This window comes from Littorina saxatilis, linkage group LG4 (genome assembly GCF_037325665.1).
Source record: "Littorina saxatilis isolate snail1 linkage group LG4, US_GU_Lsax_2.0, whole genome shotgun sequence".
NCBI lineage: Eukaryota > Metazoa > Mollusca > Gastropoda > Littorinimorpha > Littorinidae > Littorina > Littorina saxatilis.
In genome coordinates, this window is record NC_090248.1 from 52,477,700 (window position 1) to 52,495,782 (window position 18,083).

General features: G+C 40.2%; 3 protein-coding genes and 1 long non-coding RNA gene across 7 annotated transcripts in view; 1 reads left to right on the forward strand and 3 right to left on the reverse strand.

Annotated features, from left to right (window-relative positions):
• LOC138965077 (ubiquitin carboxyl-terminal hydrolase 15-like) overlaps positions 1-11,608 on the reverse strand; it is a 41,983-nt gene extending 30,375 nt beyond the window's left edge. For all 4 annotated transcript variants that reach the window (XM_070337200.1, XM_070337198.1, XM_070337199.1 and 1 more), the window contains exons 1-2: positions 11,484-11,608; positions 4,836-4,963 (exon numbers count right to left, since the gene is read on the reverse strand). In XM_070337200.1, coding sequence (XP_070193301.1) covers positions 4,836-4,963; positions 11,484-11,578 — 223 coding nt within the window. In that variant the 5' untranslated portion in view covers positions 11,579-11,608. The remainder of the gene's footprint in view (positions 1-4,835; positions 4,964-11,483) is intronic.
• Positions 1-18,083, forward strand: part of LOC138965092 (uncharacterized) — a 305,948-nt gene that overhangs the window by 48,611 nt on the left and 239,254 nt on the right. The gene's annotated exons all lie outside the window — the stretch shown is intronic.
• On the reverse strand, positions 156-3,073 carry LOC138965097 (uncharacterized). Its single transcript, XR_011455302.1, has 2 exons — positions 2,752-3,073; positions 156-1,990 (listed from the first exon to the last, which is right to left on the reverse strand). It is a non-coding gene; the product is annotated as an uncharacterized lncRNA (long non-coding RNA).
• The window catches only part of LOC138965056 (uncharacterized), a 30,634-nt gene continuing 29,405 nt past the window's right edge, over positions 16,855-18,083 (reverse strand). The window contains exon 15 of the mRNA XM_070337181.1: positions 16,855-17,593. Within this exon, the coding sequence (XP_070193282.1) occupies positions 17,368-17,593 (226 nt within the window). The 3' untranslated portion in view covers positions 16,855-17,367. The remainder of the gene's footprint in view (positions 17,594-18,083) is intronic.

The following is an 18,083-nucleotide window of genomic DNA, read 5'->3' on the forward strand; positions in this document are numbered from 1 at the left end:
GAGCACAGGAATACTTTTATTTTAAGGTGGACTGGAAAAAAAAATAATTATGATTTTTTTCAGTATTTTTGGACTCTGAAATTTTTTTGCACATCATTCTTCCGCACATTCAGACATGCCTCAAGCACACAAATCAAATCACATGAGTCCAAAAATGAGTTTATGAATACTTTATATACTTTTCAGATTGATAATGCAAAATACATTGACAGGAAATACATCGTAATAGAGATACAGAGCTACAAAAATGGCACAAAATAGCAAAATAAGTCCTCTGCTACTCCCAACAACTGGGCAAGAGCCCATTTTCTAACTCTTTCATCTCAAAATCATACAATGCATTTTTATTGTAATACATTTTCTAGGAAGAGCAGGATATGATATCTAAGCCTAATTTTTTTCAACTCCATCTGACAACTGGTTAATACGATATCTTTGATCAAAAATGCCAAAAGGGCTGTTTTGTCAAGTGAGAAAAATGGCGACTAAGTAGTCATTTTTGTTCTGCCATAACTTTCTTGCTGTAAAAGGTACAAAGCTGTTTTTGGTATCCATTTGTTCAGCATTAAAAGCTCTTAATAAGTGAAACACACTTGGATTTCTACATGCTTAATGAAAACTTAGCAATGTCTTGAAAAAACAGATATTTTGTACAAAACATGAATTTTGGCTTCTTCAAAATGTTTTTATCTGGTTCAATGTTTAAGCTAATGCAAGTACCTTGTACCAAAATGATCAGTTTTTAATGAACTGTCAGAACAGCAAACAAGACAGTGAACGTCTTTTCTTCCGTTGAGACCATAACTGTTTTTTATCTGAGGTAAAAAAAAATAACATAAAAAAAAAATAAAAAAAATTAAAAAAATTTAAACGAAAAAAGTATGTCTTGATTAGCTTACTCTGTCATGCTTGCAAGTTGACTTTGTAAAAGCTCAATTTTCTGCCTCAGTTTTGAAGATTATTATTGCACAGCAACTTTTTCTGATGTCAGTGATAAAGCTTCCTCTTTTGAAATGTTTAGTTCTTGCTCAAGAATATTTTTTTAGCACAAGATCTCCTTGGTGGGTAGCTTTGAAATTTGCACTTCTTCTGTAGAGTTTGGAGTTTCTCACTCCTGATAAGCTTTCCTTCACATTTCTGTTCTCTTGCTGTAGTTTCTTGACTAAAATTGGCATGCACTTGTTTGAGAAAAGTCCAGTTTTTCTTTAGCATTAGTCAAATCAGCAAAGTCCTTAGTTTGCCAAGTGGTAGTCAGATTTGCACCACCTACAATATACTCCAAATGTTCAAGCTTTTTTATCTGCCTTTTCTTTCTCTTCCTGTAGTATTTTGTGGTATTCCAGCGTAACCATTGACATTGTAGCAGCTGAATGTTGTACTTGCAGACTGCTAATGCTATGCTGGTTTTCTTCCCTACTGTCAAGTATTCCTGCTGGTTCAACTGTGCTGTGATGGACTAACTTCTCTTGCTCCTGGTTTGAGCTGCCCAGATTCTTGTTGGAAACACTTCTTCCTTGGCAACTGTTTGACTGCACACTAAATTCATGAACCAAAAACTTCTCAAGTTCTTCAGGGCGCCTATCTTTAACTTTGCTTAAGGTTTTGTACTGCATCATACTTTTCTCTTCAGACTTAGCAATCTGTGATCTAGAACATTTCAATCCCCTCCCCAAACACATTCAACCATTCAGAAGCAAAATCATGTTTTACATGTTCTTTCTTTCTAAATTGTTCAAGTGCAATCACAATCTGGTTTGTCAGTCGGATACCTGTTCCTAAAAATTGAGAACATGAATGCACATTTGACCAGTCAATGCCAACATCAAGTTCTTTGTTTATCATGTTCAAAATAAGAGGTCTCTTTCAAGAATGCAGCATCAGCTGAAGAAACAGCAATGTTATTGAAGGATTTGTCAGTCTTCTGGATCAGTGCCTTCACACGTTCTGGATATGTAGAGTCACAAAGCAGCCGACTGAACCAAACAGATACCTGCACACAAACACATATACACTGCTTACTTTTTTTCCTTAGCTACAGAGAGAGAGAGAGAGAGAGAGAGAGAGAGAGAGAGAGAGAGAGAGAGAGAGAGAGAGAGAGAGAGAGAGAGAGAGAGAGAGAGAGAGAGAGAGAGAGATGGATGGATGGATGGATGGATTGTTTATCTAGCAAGGCAATAGCCCCATATGAAGGGGCGTGTGAAATGAAATAAAAAGTATACATCCAAATAGTATACACGCAGAACATCAAACGTGACAGACCATAACATATCAGATTATTAACATAATATAGCAGAACAATATGAATACATAGAATATGCAGAGAGAGAGAGAGAGAGAGAGAGAGAGAGAGAGAGAGAGAGAGAGAGAGAGAGATTGTAAGTTGCAACACTTATTTAGAAAAATGAATGTCATCAGAAGCTAATACTAAACAGTGCCATCATAATTATATTGAAGATAAAACCAGTGATGGCGCTAGTATTTTTCAAACCGGTAAGCAAACTTTTATGCTGCAAACCGTCCAGACAAAAACGGTAGGCTGAGTAGGTAAGAGTCCAACTCATAGTACTGGTTTTGTTGTTTTACCACCGAAAAAACCCGGTAGTTCTAAAAATCAACCGGTAGGTCATACCGGCAGCCAATATTGATCCGGTATTTTCTCATTTCAACCAGTAAAATACCGGTAATTACCGGTTGACGCCAATACTGTAAAACTTCTTTTTTTTTCATGTATTTTTCCATTTGAATGCTTACTTCACTGTATGGCCTTGCTCCCAGCAATCAGTCCCCGGAGCTTAAGTTAAAGCTTGATGAACACCTGCCATCAAGTTAGTCAGGAACTGAGGAAGACTTGGTCTTCTCCCTCTGCCAGTCATTAAACATGTCTCCTTCAGTTTCTGGAACCGATCATCTGAGATTGAGAAGGGAAAAGTTGGAGGGCATTAGCACAGTTAAGAATTACCATATCAAGAAGTGAACACAATAATATGATTGTATGATGGTGATGTTTTATGCTCAGATGACACAAAAACGTACTTGATAAAAATTAAGCCATTAAATTTGTGATGATTACACGCATTTATATGTCTCACCAACGCATACTCCAACAACACATACATACTCGAAGAAGAAAAGTAAAAAAAATATAAAAAAATAAAAAATAAAAAGTGCATGAAAAGTTCAATGTTTATTGCTAGTCAACCACATTTTCAAGGAACTTTGTTACAACAGTGAAATAAAAAAAGAAGTGAACACAATAGTTAGAAAAGAAAACGGAATTATTTAACGTAAAAAAAGCGAAGTTGTTTGCACATCGTAAAATGTAAACAAGGAGATAAGGGAGATCACCCAGAAGACAACTATCGAGCACGCATGCAAAAAAGCTAATTTCTAGTAATTCTCTTTGTTAATGATTCAAATCAATAAACAGATTGTTAAAATTGTGTTTCAAGACTTTATTCCTTGAGTCATAATGCTTTATTTTCCTCACTGTAAAAATACAGCGTGCCGAGAAGTTCACTTCTCCCACCTTCACAAACACTGTACTTCGTCTGCTATCAACTCGCTTCGTCAATCACCGTGTTTTTTTAAATAAGCAAATATATTTTAAAGAATCGAAAGATAACACATTGTAAGGCATATATGCTTACCTTCTGGACAATCTGGATCGAATGGTTCGTCAAATTTTGGGTGCAAATCGAACTTTCGCGACCGTGACGTGCCATCGCTTGATCTTCGTCAAACGCCGCCATGACACGGCGTACTCGACAACGAGAAAAACGGGTTGCCTCGTTTTCGGTCCTCGCGGAAGCAAGCCGTTGGTTGCATCAGTATGAAAATAGACCAGGTGAAAGTTCAAACTCCGACCTTGCCATTCGCATGCATAAAACCGGATATTGTTCGTTCTGAGATGGCAAAATTTTCGAGCGAAGTTTTAAACTAGAAAATATTACTCTTAAACGGAAGTCAATCAAAATAATATTGATATCGCCGGAAAGCTTAATCTTTCCTCTTTATGTCTTTAGTAGCGGGTTGTTGCTAATTTTAATGGCTTATCTCCGCGAGCGGAGTTTTCCCGGTTGGGGTCAAAACAACACAGCGAAAACTTCGTTCTGACGTCAGAAAAACACAACTTTGCAACCATTTTCACACGCGTATTTCAAATGTTAGATTTTGAATCTAATACTTCATTTTTGTTTTAAAGTAACTATGAAGAATCAATTATCATCTTGGTGTATTCTTTTTATTCATTTCATCTCATTCCGGCGAGTGTGAACAAGTTAAAAACCAGTGAAAAATCACACTCGACGTCACTTTTCGCCACCCGCGAAGAGCGCTTTGGAATACCTATTTACACCCAAAACTAATTTGTCAGTGTCACTGTCATCATCAAGAAACTGAAACACGTTAATGATCTTCTTCTTCTTCTTCTGCGTTCGTGGGCTGAAACTCCCACGTACACTCGTGTTTTTTGCACGAGTGGAATTTTACGTGTATGACCGTTTTTTACCCCGCCATTTAGGCAGCCATACGCCGTTTTCGGAGGAGCGTTAATGATGATTAGCATCTTTGACAGTTAAGGTACTACATTAATGTTCAAAATGCTCCCTGTTGCTGCAGATGCAACAGTCTGACTTCTAGGCACACAAGTCACATATTGGCATGCCAGATAAATCTTGGTCAAGACAACAAACAGATTATAACAGAAATGGTCCTTTCTTGGGAGGCTGCCTGTCATCGCAAGGGCCTTGAATCACAGGTACCACTGTATTCCCACGTGAGAGAATCATATGTATAAAAGAGTAAGAGTAGCCTTAGACAGCCGATGGAATTCTCACCTTTCAACAGAGCAGAGTTATCAATGGGGCCAGGGTTGTAAGTTTCATCCCCTGCATTCAGCGTATCCCAAGAGTCGTACCCCACATACTTCTTCCACTGCTTGAACCAGCGTATATCCACAAGGAACCTGAACCAATGAAAAAAATACAGAATCACATTGCCAAAAAAGTTATCCGCGCCATCTTACAAAGCAAGGATGATTGCTACATCTGTCTCAATCTTATTTGCCGTGATGTGGAGTTTAAAAATAAAAACAAGAAACAGACATTTCTTTCAAACTTCAACTTCAAGACAAAACAAGAGGCGAAGCCATCAAGGCTCACGTAAGAAATCGACAAACAGTAACACAAACTCAATCACTCCGTCACACATACACACACACACACACACACACACACACACACACACACACACACACACACACACACACAGAAAGAACATAGGTGAAACTGTGCAAGAAAGCAAGACACTAGATCTAGATCTGTCTGTCTGCATGTAGCCTACTTACTAGTCTCGGCCCGCTCAAAATAATAATGACCGAGACTTTCAGTACTTCCTTCGCGTGACGTCTAACCCTCTTACGTCATAATGTGACGTCAATGTAATGTGACGTCTTCAAATGTTAGAATTTCTACCACAGACATACACACGCACGCACATACGCACGCACGCACAGACAGACAAAGTTACGATCGCATAGGCTACACTTACGTGAGCCAAAAACAAAGACTATGCAACAATAAAGTTTGAACAGATTTGGTTAAGAGAAAGAGTTCAACAGGCAGGTATTGGGTGACCGGAAGGACCCCCTTTTTGTTGTTGTTAATTGCACATTTGTTTAGATTTTGATTAATTCTTTATTTTACAATTTTGATTTTATCTAGTCACACAACGCAGTCCACAAGTATGTATGAAAATCTTTATAGCTTGCCTCTGATGAGATGCAAGAGTTAAGGTGGAAAGAAAAACTTAAAAGGGGGGGGGGGGGGGGGGCTGTGCTTGGATAGTTCTCCCTCTGGCTTCGACCAGATTGTAGGAACTAGAGCATGGACTCCCTCTTAGGCCTTCCTTCATTTCGGCCGTTTTGCTTCTGTTCTTATTCATCATCGCCCATGGGCATCTGATGATATCCTTTACTACTACTAGTCTTATCAGAGTGACTTGCTTATCTCACTCTTATAAGGTTAGGGGTTTCTCCCCACAAGAGAGACCAGGGTACGTGAGTCCAGGGCCTGGGCTTCTTCTCTTGCTGTTTTACGGTCAGGTCGCCTAGGCGAGGTTATATGAACAGCCTACTGGAGATCAGAAGACGTTTTTATTAATTTCTAACAACGAGATGTCTCCTGCACTCGACTTGACGGGACTATAGTTCATTGCCCGCGTTAATCTCAGCAGGTCAAGTCCTCTCTAGGACATAAGTACCCCCCACCTTTAGGAGGAATCTGCATTTATGAGAATTGCGGTAAGAATATGTAATTTAATCAAAACTTTCAATAATAAATTTTCATTTGATAAATATACTTACCCAATTCTCATAGTTAATACCCTCCCGACCATCCCCGCTACTTAATTTCCTAAGAGATTTTAGGAAGTCTCGAATGATTGGGCAGGAAACCAGCGCACACGTGGTGCGAGGTGCATCATGGGTAACCAAGATAGGGGTCAAGCTATAGCTACGGCCATGGCGTCTCTTTTTTAACTTGGTTACCACCCTCTCAAGGGCAGGTAATTTGAGTAGTTTTTGACACCTAGCATGTGAGATCACAGTAAATGCATTTATGAGAATTGCGGTAAGAATATGTAATTTAATGCTGTTTCATTATTCACAATGCAAGCGAGCAGGTGTGAATGTGCTAGTTAATACAAAAGGTGTGCGTTCCCAATTGTGTGGAGGTATGCTCATGCTGTGTGTCACTGTGTGTGTGTGTGTGTGTGTGTGTGTGTGTGTGTGTGTGTGTGTGTGTGTATGTCACTGTGTGTGTGTGTGTGTGTATGTCACTGCGTGTGTGTGTGCATGTATCATTCACATTGTATTATAAGTGTGTAAACTATGAGTATGAGCCATAAATACAGTTAATAAGGACCATTATACCATAATGAATTACCAACGGTAAGCCAAGTGTCTGGTGCAGAACCTACTTTCCAGCTAAACTAATGCTAAAAATGCCATGCCACCTGTAAGACCAGTTTAGAATTGCACAGTCTTGCGTTCCCTAAAAAGTAGGATTGGTGTGTGCTTGTATGTGAATGTGAGAGTCTTCATGTCTCCTTTTCCTTGTTTTTACATTTAGTCAAGTTTTGACTAAATGTTTTAACCTAGAGGGGGGAATCGAGACGAGGGTCGTGGTGTATGTGTGTCTGTGTGTGTGTGTGTAGAGCGATTCAGAGTAAACTACTGGACCGATCTTTATGAAATTTGACATGAGAGTTCCTGGGTATGATATCCCCGGACGTTTTTTCTTTTTTTCGATAAATGTCTTTGATGACGTCATATCCGGATTTTTGTAAAAGTTGAGGCGGCACTGTCACACCCTAATTTTTCAATCAAATTGATTGAAATTTTGGCCAAGCAATCTTCGACGAAGGCCGGACTTCGGTATTGCATTTCAGCTTGGTGGCTTAAAAATTAATTAATGACTTTGGTCATTAAAAATCTGAAAATTGAAATTAATTTTTTTTTATATAAAACGATCCAAATTTACGTTTATCTTATTCTTCATCATTATCTGATTCCAAAAACATATAAATATGTTATATTTGGATTAAAAACAAGCTCTGAAAATTAAAAATATAAAAATTATGACCAAAATCAAATTTCCGAAATCGATTTAAAAACAATGTCATCTTATTCCTTGTCGGTTCCTGATTCCAAAAACATATATGTTTGGATTAAAAACACGCTCAGAAAGTTAAAACGAAGAGAGGTACAGAAAAGCGTGCTATGCAGCACAGAGAAACCACTACCGCGCTAAACAGTCTCATCAGTTTTACTGCGTTTAGCACGAGCGGCGGACTACGGTCATTGTGAAAAAATGCAGTGCGTTCACTTTCATTGTGTGAGTTCCACAGCTTGCCTAAATGTATAATTTCGCCTTACGCAACTTGTTTACTGTTAGTTTACACATTATGCATTCTAACTTCTAAGTGATGCTGATGATGTAATCTAATACGAGTTATTTCTAATAATAATATGCTGACTTTTTGCAAAAGATAACAGACATGTCAAGAACATGTAAGAAAAGAGTCATTCTTCACTTATCGTGACAAAAAAGGGGAATTGGCCCCAAAAATCAAACTTGTCATAAGAATAAAACAATTAGTGCCAATCTGAAGACATGTGCATCAACTACCTGAATATGCAAACAGCAAATTGGTAGCTTTGATACCTTAGATAAAAACTCCATTCTCGTCGGGGGGTCATGGTTCTGGTAACCTGCATAATGTTGTGACACTAAAGCATGAAATATACCACTTTTAATCACTCAAGTTGTGTAATAAGCATTGATAGGATAGAAGTACTTCTTTTTCTACCAATATGAACCATGTTTAATGGTAATGAGTGGAACTCGTACGGTTGCAAGGCAGGAAATAGTGTGACGCCATGTGCAGGTTACCAGGCTTCTTTTTTTTTTCACCAAAGACTTGATTTCTTTACACTCATTATCATTGACTATTCACATGATTTCCACACACATACCCTTGCAATGATGCAAGTAGAACACAATACAGTCTGTTCTTGAAAGAAAATGTGATAATAAAATGAAAAAGGTAACCTGTGTGATGCGTGACGCCACTGCACAACACAGGTTAAAAAAGACAACAGGGAGAGAAAAGAAAGCAATAAAAGAAAAGTTATGAAAAACAAAAGTATCTGGTAGTTCCTTCTTCTTTAATAATCAGAATTTAAAAAAATTAACACGTTTTCTACAAAAACAACGCTGATCGCTGCGTTTCCCTGCTACCTGCATCACAAGTGACACTGGGAAAATCTGCAGGGATTCGAATGCACTTGTGGTCAATTGACTGATATTAAAAAAATACAGCTTCTTAGTAAAAACAGAGCCTTCAGATAGATTACCTATAGCATGAAAAACACTTACCGATGCACCCTCAGGGGCGGATCAGTTGCTTTGTAAGGGGGGGGGGGGGCACTTTGAATCGAAAGTGAATGTGATGGGCGCAAAGCGCCCGAATTTGCTAGGGGGGTCCGGGGGCATGCCCCCCCCGGAAAAAAATTTGCCCAAAGAAGCAAAATGGTGCCATCTGGTGCCATTTGAACTTAGAAATGGTCATAAAATCAGCATAGAAATTTTTTTTTTTTTTTCGGGGGGGGGGGGGGGGGCACGTGCCCCCTGTGCCCCCCCCCCCCCCCCCCCCCCCCCCCCCCCCTCGTCCGCCCCTGACCCTGTGAAACGAAATGAATGGCGATCAAGCGATGTTTCGGCCGAGTCCAACAAAAACGCACCAAACTAAAGACACAGTTACCTGCGCACACTGGTTCTCGGTTGTGTGACACTTCATCGAATTTGGTTTAGAAAACACACCACGTGACTATTTTTGACCCAAAACGTCATCAAGTTTGGGGTAGAGTTTGATAATGCATGTTTCGGGGCCCTTCACAACATGCCAAGTTGTCGATTACCGAAACAGAACTTGAAAAACAAACTCTGGTAACCTGAGTGACAAACGTGACACCAAGCACAAATCAAGACATTACAAGTCTTTGGAAATATTTTATTTCTTGTTTTTCAATAAAAATGTGAGTGTCTTTCATATGTTTGTCAGTTTTCATTAAAATTTTGTTTGTTCAATAATTGTGTCGTCTGCTTGACCTGAATCTGTGGATAGGAATTTTGTGACGCCACGTGAAGGCAGGTTACCTCCATTTCAAACCCCAATTTTACGGCAAAAAGCAAGCAGAGTAAAGCATTCGAACATACCGCTGATTTATTTTAACCTTGGACAATCACATGCAGTCAATCATTTGGGTTTGGCTATCTTTAAACTAATTGCAATGGGCGATTACAGAAGTAGGGGTACGCATTCCCATTTTCCGACGCCATTTTCAGCACTAAAATCGGAATTGAATCAAAATTAACCACAGTAACAATTATTTTTTTTCCATAGTGCCATTTTCTACCGATGCATTTACATTGATAAAACACGGATATGATGTGATTTTGTTTTTTAATTATCTGAAATTATTGTTTTTTGGCTTTGAACGAGATGTACCGCGATAGTCACGATAAGTGAAGAATGACTCAAATACATGTGAACATGAGTCGGCATATAATTAAATCCCACAATAAAATGAAAAATAACTAACACACTTTGATGCATCCTTCTGTTATATATATAATAAAACATATATATATATTTTTTTTTTCCCCCTCATCTGCGTACTTGTTCATGGGCTAAAAATCCCTCGTTCTATTGCGTTGTTTGCACCACTGGTTATTTACGTGTATGACCATTTTTCGGGATGCACGCTTGGTGTTTTGATGTTTCTATAAGTTATAACACACCGAACTCTGACATGGATAAAACTTAACAGGATCTTTTCCGTGCGTACTTGGTCAGCACATGCACATCTATTGACCTGTGAGTTCCACAAAATCTCCACCCTTAATCCACCAGGCTCGACCGGAATTCGAACACGCAAACCTCCGCATTGAAGGCTGGTGCCTTATCGACTCAGCTATTGACTCCTTCAGCCTTTTTTTTTTTTAACTGGTACAGCATAAATACTTCAGGCTAGTTTTGAACTTGTAAGAACAAACGGTTCAAAATCAGTGTTCCTGCAAGGCAGCACTCTGTCTAATCGCAGTCATTACTAGCTGTTTAACGAAGGAATTAAGTTGAAAAGCATGCAGTGCACAAAATCAACCACAGTTAAATTGTGAATTTGTCTTCAGAGCACCACAATCATAAATTAATCAGCAAAGTGGCACTACTAATATAGATTTGAAATACTTCTCTTTGTAATTGTAGACAGTATAAAATGTAAGTTTAGTTGGATTTCGAAAAAAAAGGAGAAATATTTAGGTTTACCCCATGGTAGAATCTGCACCAGGAGATAAATAAGTGCATTCCACTACCGATCGCTTTGCCATTAAAATATAGGCTTATGTCATCGGTGTAAAATTGAAAAGAACGAAACAGATGTGCATCAGAAATTATCAAGAACATCAAAGTACAAGGACATCTTCAAACCCCCTCAAACATTGCAGCCAGACAAGATTCTGACGATGAAGAAGCACCCAAAACCTGTATGACTAGATCTGCTGGCCAAACGAAACTAGACTGCGTGGATGTTTTCTGCGGACAATCAAGTTGCTAGGTTTTGGTTCAACGTTGGCGAGCTAATTTTCTCAAACCGGAACAAAATCGGTGACCTTATTAACTGCCCTAGATTCGGTAACTTTTACCTTCAGAACAAAAAGCTTGTGAATTTGATTTCTTTTTATCACAAGAATAACCTTCTAAGACATCTTTCTCTGATGATCTCCAATGATCTCCTCTTCAAACGGTCATGTGTGAACAGACATTTGACTCACCGCTTTATCAATCGTCGATTTCGTAACAAGTAAAATCTGAAATGGACAATATTCAAGGTAAACTACAAACACAAACTGAAGTATACTTACCACGCATCGCCTTTCTTGAGAGCAGTTTTTATCAAATTCGTAATGTCATTTTTCTGGGTTTCCAGATCGGGTGGTCCACCTTCCGCCATTTTCATTCACTTTCGGAAGTCGCAAGTCGAGAATTTACTAATCGGGATCAACACGTAAGACCTCTTTTGATTGGTGTTCTCTTGCAAATAGGTTGCCTCTTCTGATTGGACAGGACATAGTGACCTGACGGGGTCAAACGGAGTGTAGTGCGTTGTCCGCGCACGGCCGCGGAGCAGTTGTTAAAAGTTGTTTTCGCATAGCCATAGTACAGCACCATCTGACATTCATTATCCAAATCACAATAATACATGCCATAAGCTTACTATGCATATTATGCAGAATTTTGTCCCCCGTAAAGTCATGCTGTTTTACTCGAACATGAATCACCAAATAGTGACAGTTGGGAACACACACTGTGACCACACACACACACCTGACACACACACACACACACACACACACACACACCGTGAATGGGAACAGAGCCTTTCGCGGTCGTGTACTTACATTTGCAAGCAGATGACACACCATTACTTGAACATTATTTTTAAATAACATTTGATTAAAGAAAACACACAAACAAATCAAAAACAACAGATTAGTTTGGAAACGAAAAGAAAACAAAAGAAACAAGCAAGTCACGGTGTAGCACTGGTTCGGAAAAACTGAGATGGACTGTTGAAGTTCACAGTAATAATTAGTGATCATGATGATTGATGTGTGTACGGACTCTTGAGTTTTCATGTTGACACACACACAAAGACACACTAGTCGTGACAAGTCTAATACCCTCTCCGGCAGTGAGGCTGAAATGGGTAACTCGACCAATCTGGCAATCGACGAGTCCCACCTGAAAAAAAGATAGACAGCATTTATAAAAAATGTTTTAAAAATGATTGAAACAATGCACTGATTCAAGCTCCAAACCCTTATTTTTTTCTTTTCAATTCTACCAAGTTATTCAGTAGTGATTTCTGACTGATCCGAGTCCAGTATTCCAATTTCCCACACTATCATATCATATAAATCAGCGCGTAATACGGCCCTACCCACGGGTTACCGTCATTTAACTTCTCGCCTCCCTCCAGTCCTTTTACTAGGCATCTGTCTAAAATGTCATGTCACCGTCTTTTATTACTAACTAGTCTCAGGGTTAGACTTAAAGCATGGTTTTTTTTCAAAAAGGATTGATAGTAGGGGTAGTAGAAGCATCACAGTTCAAATGTTAGCACGTTAAGGGGTATTCATGTTTTCACTGTGGTTAAAGGGATACTACCTCGGACGTACGTAATTACCAAGATGTTGAGATTTTCCGCTTTTATCACTTGTACACGTCAGTTTGATTTCACTATTTGTTTGTGTTTCGGTATGCCTTTAAATTAAGTCTCCAAAGAGGGAACAAAGATCACATTGTTTTTATTACTTTAAAAGTGACGGAGTCTCAGTTCCCGCGTACACCGCACACGGCCACACCACACCACACGCACGCATGCACGGCATGCACGCACGGCACGCACACACACACACACACACACACACACACACACACACATACACTGACACTGACACACACACACACTGGGGTGAATTGGTCCCTTGGGAGTGAAATAAATATTTAAACCCTCTGTGGTCCACGGTTTGATCCAAGTTTGTTTTTACATTTTTAGTCAAGTTTTGACTAAATGTTTTAACGTAGAGGGGGGAATCGAGACGAGGGTCGCGCGTGGTGTATGTGTGTGTGTGTGGTGTGTGTGTGTGTGTGTGTGTGTGTGTGTGTGTGTGTGTGTGTGTGTGTGTGTCTGTGTGTGTAGAGCGATTCAGAGAAAACTACCGGACCGATCTTCATGAAACTTGACATGAGAGTTCCTGAGTATGGTATCTCCAGAAAATTTTTCATTTGTTTGATAAATAGCTTTGATGGCGTCATATCCGGCTTTTCGTGAAAGTTGAGGCGGCACTGTCACGCTCTCATTTTTCAACCAAATTGGTTGAAATTTTGGTCAATTAATCTTCGACGAAGCCCGGACTTTGGTATTGCATTTCAGCTTGGAGGCTTAAAAATTAATTAATGAGTTTGCTCATTAAAGTTGTTATTAAAATCGAGTTTTCGCCAACAGATTTAACATTTATTGCATCGTATTCTTCATCATATTCTGAATCTAAAAATATATACATATGTCATGTTTACTCTTAAAATGTGATCATAATTAACGACAATAGATTAATTAGTCTTACGATAAAAATTTAAGAAATCGATCCAAAAATGATTTCATCTTATTCTTTATCATTTCCTGATTCCTCCCCCGAAATCGGCGTATGCTGCCTGAATGGCGGGGTAAAAACGGTCATACACGTAACAATCCACTCGTGCTAAAGACAGGGGTGAACGTGGGAGTCTAAGCCCGTGAACAAAGAAATTTTTTTTCCTGATTCCAAAAACATATAGATATGATAGGTTGTATTCAAAACAAGCTCCGAAAGTTAACAAGAATACAGAAAAGCGAGATTTCCTGCTTAGCACAATACGCTACCGCGCTATTCTGGCGTGTTAATTTCACTGCGTTTGCACGTGGAAGGTGAGCGATTTCCTTCTCGCAAGGATTGACGAAGCTGTACTGTCTTGGTGAAAAACAACAGTGCGTTCAGTTTCATTCCGTGAGTTCGACAGCTTGACTAAAATTTAATTGACATTTAATGTAGTAATTTCGCCTTACGCGACTTGTTTCTTTCTTTAGTAAACATTCGCTCAGTTAAAACTTTATATTTACAAATTTTCCTCAGACTGACTTTCAAGCGAGCAGAGTGGCCTCGGGAATAAGAGCGACAGTGTTCAAACACTGTCGACTCCCAAGTCGTGGGTTCGAATCCCACTCTCGTCAATATTTGTGTGTATGTGTATGTGTATGTGTGGTCCCCGGGACTGGTACCAGCGTGACCAGCAGTGTGTGTGTGTGTCTGTAGTGCAAATTGGAAAATCCAGACCAGTCGCCAGGAGGTTCAGTGATGCCAAAGTAAGCTGGGTGGTTTGTTTGTTTGTTTGTTTGCTTAACGCCCAGCCGACCACGAAGGGCCATACATGATCAGGGCGGTGCTGCTTTGACATTTAACGTGCGCCACACACAAGACAGAAGGGCGCAGCACAGGCTTCATGTCTCACCCAGTCACATTATTCTGACACCGGACCAACCAGTCCTAGCACTAACCCCATAATGCCAGACGCCAGGCGGAGCAGCCACTAGATTGCCAATTTTAAAGTCTTAGGTATGACTGACCCGGCCGGGGTTCGAACCCGCCACGACCTCCCGATCACGGGGCGCGGGACACGCCTTACCACTAGGCCAACCGTGCCGGTATAGCTGGGTGGTGCTACAGGGAGAGTGAAGGCCGGTGTCAGACAACCGGTGCCAGAGTGTGAGTGGTGGCACGGTGCGAGAGTGACTCGAGAGTGATGATGCCAGACCGATGCAAGAGTGAGAGTGAAGGTGCCAGGCCGCCGGTGCAAGAGTGAGAGTGATGGTGCCAGACCGATGCAAGAATGAGAGTGATGATGCCAGGCCGGTGCAAGAGTGATAGTGTTGGTGTCAGGCCGGTGCAAGAGTGAGACTGACTGGTGAGAGTGATAGTGCCAGACCGATGCAAGAGTGAGAGTAATGGTGCCAGACCGATGCAAGAATGAGTGATGGTGCCAGGCCGGTGCAAGAGTGATAGTGTTGGTGTCAGGCCGGTGCAAGAGTGAGAGTGAGAGTGATAGTGTCAGACCGATGCAAGAATGAGAGTGATGGTGCCAGACCGATGCCGCTTGAAGAGTGAGAGTGCCAGGCCGGTGCAAGAGTGAAAATAAGAGTGACACTGATGATGCCAGACCGATGCAAGAGTGAGAGTGATGGTGCCAGGCCGGTGCACGAGTAAGAATGAGAGTGACACTGATGATGCCAGGCCGGTGCAGGAGTGATAGTGTTGGTGTCAGGCCGGTGCAAGAGTGAGAGTGAGAGTGATAGTGTCAGACCGATGCAAGAATGAGAGTGATGGTGCCAGACCGATGCCGCTTGAAGAGTGAGAGTGCCAGGCCGGTGCAAGAGTGAAAATTTCACTGAAGAAGGGCGTGGCCCGAAAGTCTTTGGAACTTGGTGTTTACTGTGTTTTTACATTTAGTCAAGTTTTGACTAAATGTTTTAACATCGAGGGGGAATCGAAACGAGGGTCGTGGTGTATGTGTGTGCGTGTGTGCGTGCGTGTGTGCGTGCGTGCGTGCGTGCGTGTAGAGCGATTCAGACCAAACTACTGGACCGATCTTTATGAAATTTGACATGAGAGTTCCTGGGTATGATATCCCCATACATTTTTTTCATTTTTTTGATAAATGTCTTTGATGACGTCATATCCGGCTTTTCGTGAAAGTTGAGGCGGCACTGTCACGCTCTCATTTTTCAACCAAATTGGTTGAAATTTTGGTCAAGTAGTCTTCGACGAAGCCCGGACTTCGGTATTGCATTTCAGCTTGGTGGCTTAAAAATTAGTTAATGACTTTGGTCATTAAAAATCGGAAAATTGTAAAAAAAAATTATTTTTTTCTAAAACGATCCAAATTTACGTTCATCTTAATCTCCATCATTTGCTGATTCCAAAAACATATAAATATGTTATATTCGGATTAAAAACAAGCTCTGAAAATTAAATATATAAAAACTATTATCAAAATTAAATTTTTGAAATCAATTCAAAAACACTTTCATCTTATTCCTTGTCGGTTCCTGATTCCAAAAACATATAGATATGATATGTTTGGATTAAAAACACGATCAGAAAGTTAAAACAAAGAGAGGTACAGAAAAGCGTGCTATCCTTCTCAGCGCAAGTACTACCCCGCTCTTCCTGTCAATTTCACTGCCTTTGCCGTGCGCGGTGGACTGACGATGCTACGAGTATACGGTCTTGCTGCGTTGCATTGCGTTCAGTTTCATTCTGTGAGTTCGACAGCTACTTGACTAAATGTTGTATTTTCGCCTTACGCGACTTGTTTTCTAATTAAGAGTGAGACCGTGGCCGCCCGACCTGACCTCGTCATTTCCTGTGTGTGTTATATTGTTTCGCATGCACTGTTTAGACTATCAAATCGTGTATGCCCCAGACTGCACTGTGGTAGCAACAAAACTGGGACAGTCCCTTTCTCCCCTCCCCTCCCTCCCTTCTCCTCCCTCCACCCTCGCAAGAAGGGTAAGTGCGATGGAAGGGAGAACTCATTATGCAGTTTGGGTATCTTCAGGTTGCAATGCCTCAGTTCACCTTGACTGTTCACACACGTTCCCTCACAAACCCGCGAAAAAACGCATTATGGCCAACGAGCAAAACAACCTGCGACTTTATTTTTACCCAATACAAAATCCATACGAACACAAGAAAATTTCCGATTCATCTCACTTAATTCGGAGTAGTTTACATAATACACATTGAAATAACATTATTGATATATGAAAATGAATAATATTGAATATTTTCTTGTCGTAAATGTCCAGATTCCAAAATGATAACACTTTACCAATTAAAATAGTTCCAGGTAAATACATAATGTAACCTGGGATATTTTCAAACATTTCTGCGGAAGCGGTTCCACTATTCAGTACTTACACATCAGCCGCGCAGTCTTAACTGTTAAGAAATGAAAACCATTTCAAGTTTTAAAATTCAAATCCAGAACGGAAGACCGATATAAATTTTACGACTTAAAATCATTGACAGGATGTTGAATTCAAATCCAGAACAGCAGACCGAAATAACTGTTACGACTTAAAATCATTGACAGGATTGTGAATTCAAATCCAGAACAACAGACCGAAATAACTGTTACCACTTAAAATCATTGACAGGATTTTGATTTCAAATCCAGAACAGCAGACCGAGATCCATACTGGCACGAGATTGTCACCATGTTAGAGTCGACGGAGAACGTGAAGTGCGCAACCTCATTGGGAACGCCCTGCAGGTAGAGTTTGACGTCATTCCCAGTGACGTCAATGTTTGTGAGGCGCTGCGGCGACACGGGAACGATTTTGGTAAGTTCTCCAAGCAGAAAAACGTCGGGGCTGTAAACACAAATTGAAGATATTGTAAGCAGCACGAAACTTTTTTTGAAATATTGGAAGCGTGTTCAATGTATTTGACACACGCCAAGAATATGTATGCATACCAAGCTGACTTTTAAAGATTGTCTACTTGCGCTCAGCCTTTGTGAACAGTAGTTTGGCAACTGCGACCTTGAAAACGCAAAAGGACATTCCCTTTATCGTAGTTGTTTTAACTCACCGTCAAGGAGTTATTCGAAAATGCTACATAACTATGACCATATCTGAGACTTTCGTTATATCTATAGAGAACAAATTTGCGATTCAAATCATTCAGACAGAACGTTTTATTCAAAGTTGCTCAATCGTGACAATATGCTCACAGTGAACTCCCAACTCCTCAGTTTCTCACACATTTGAAATTAGTGGGTTCAGCGTTCGAGCCGCTAATCAAAATATCTAGTGAATTATCGGTTACATTTCCATTTTCTTTTTTTCTCAGGTGACCCAG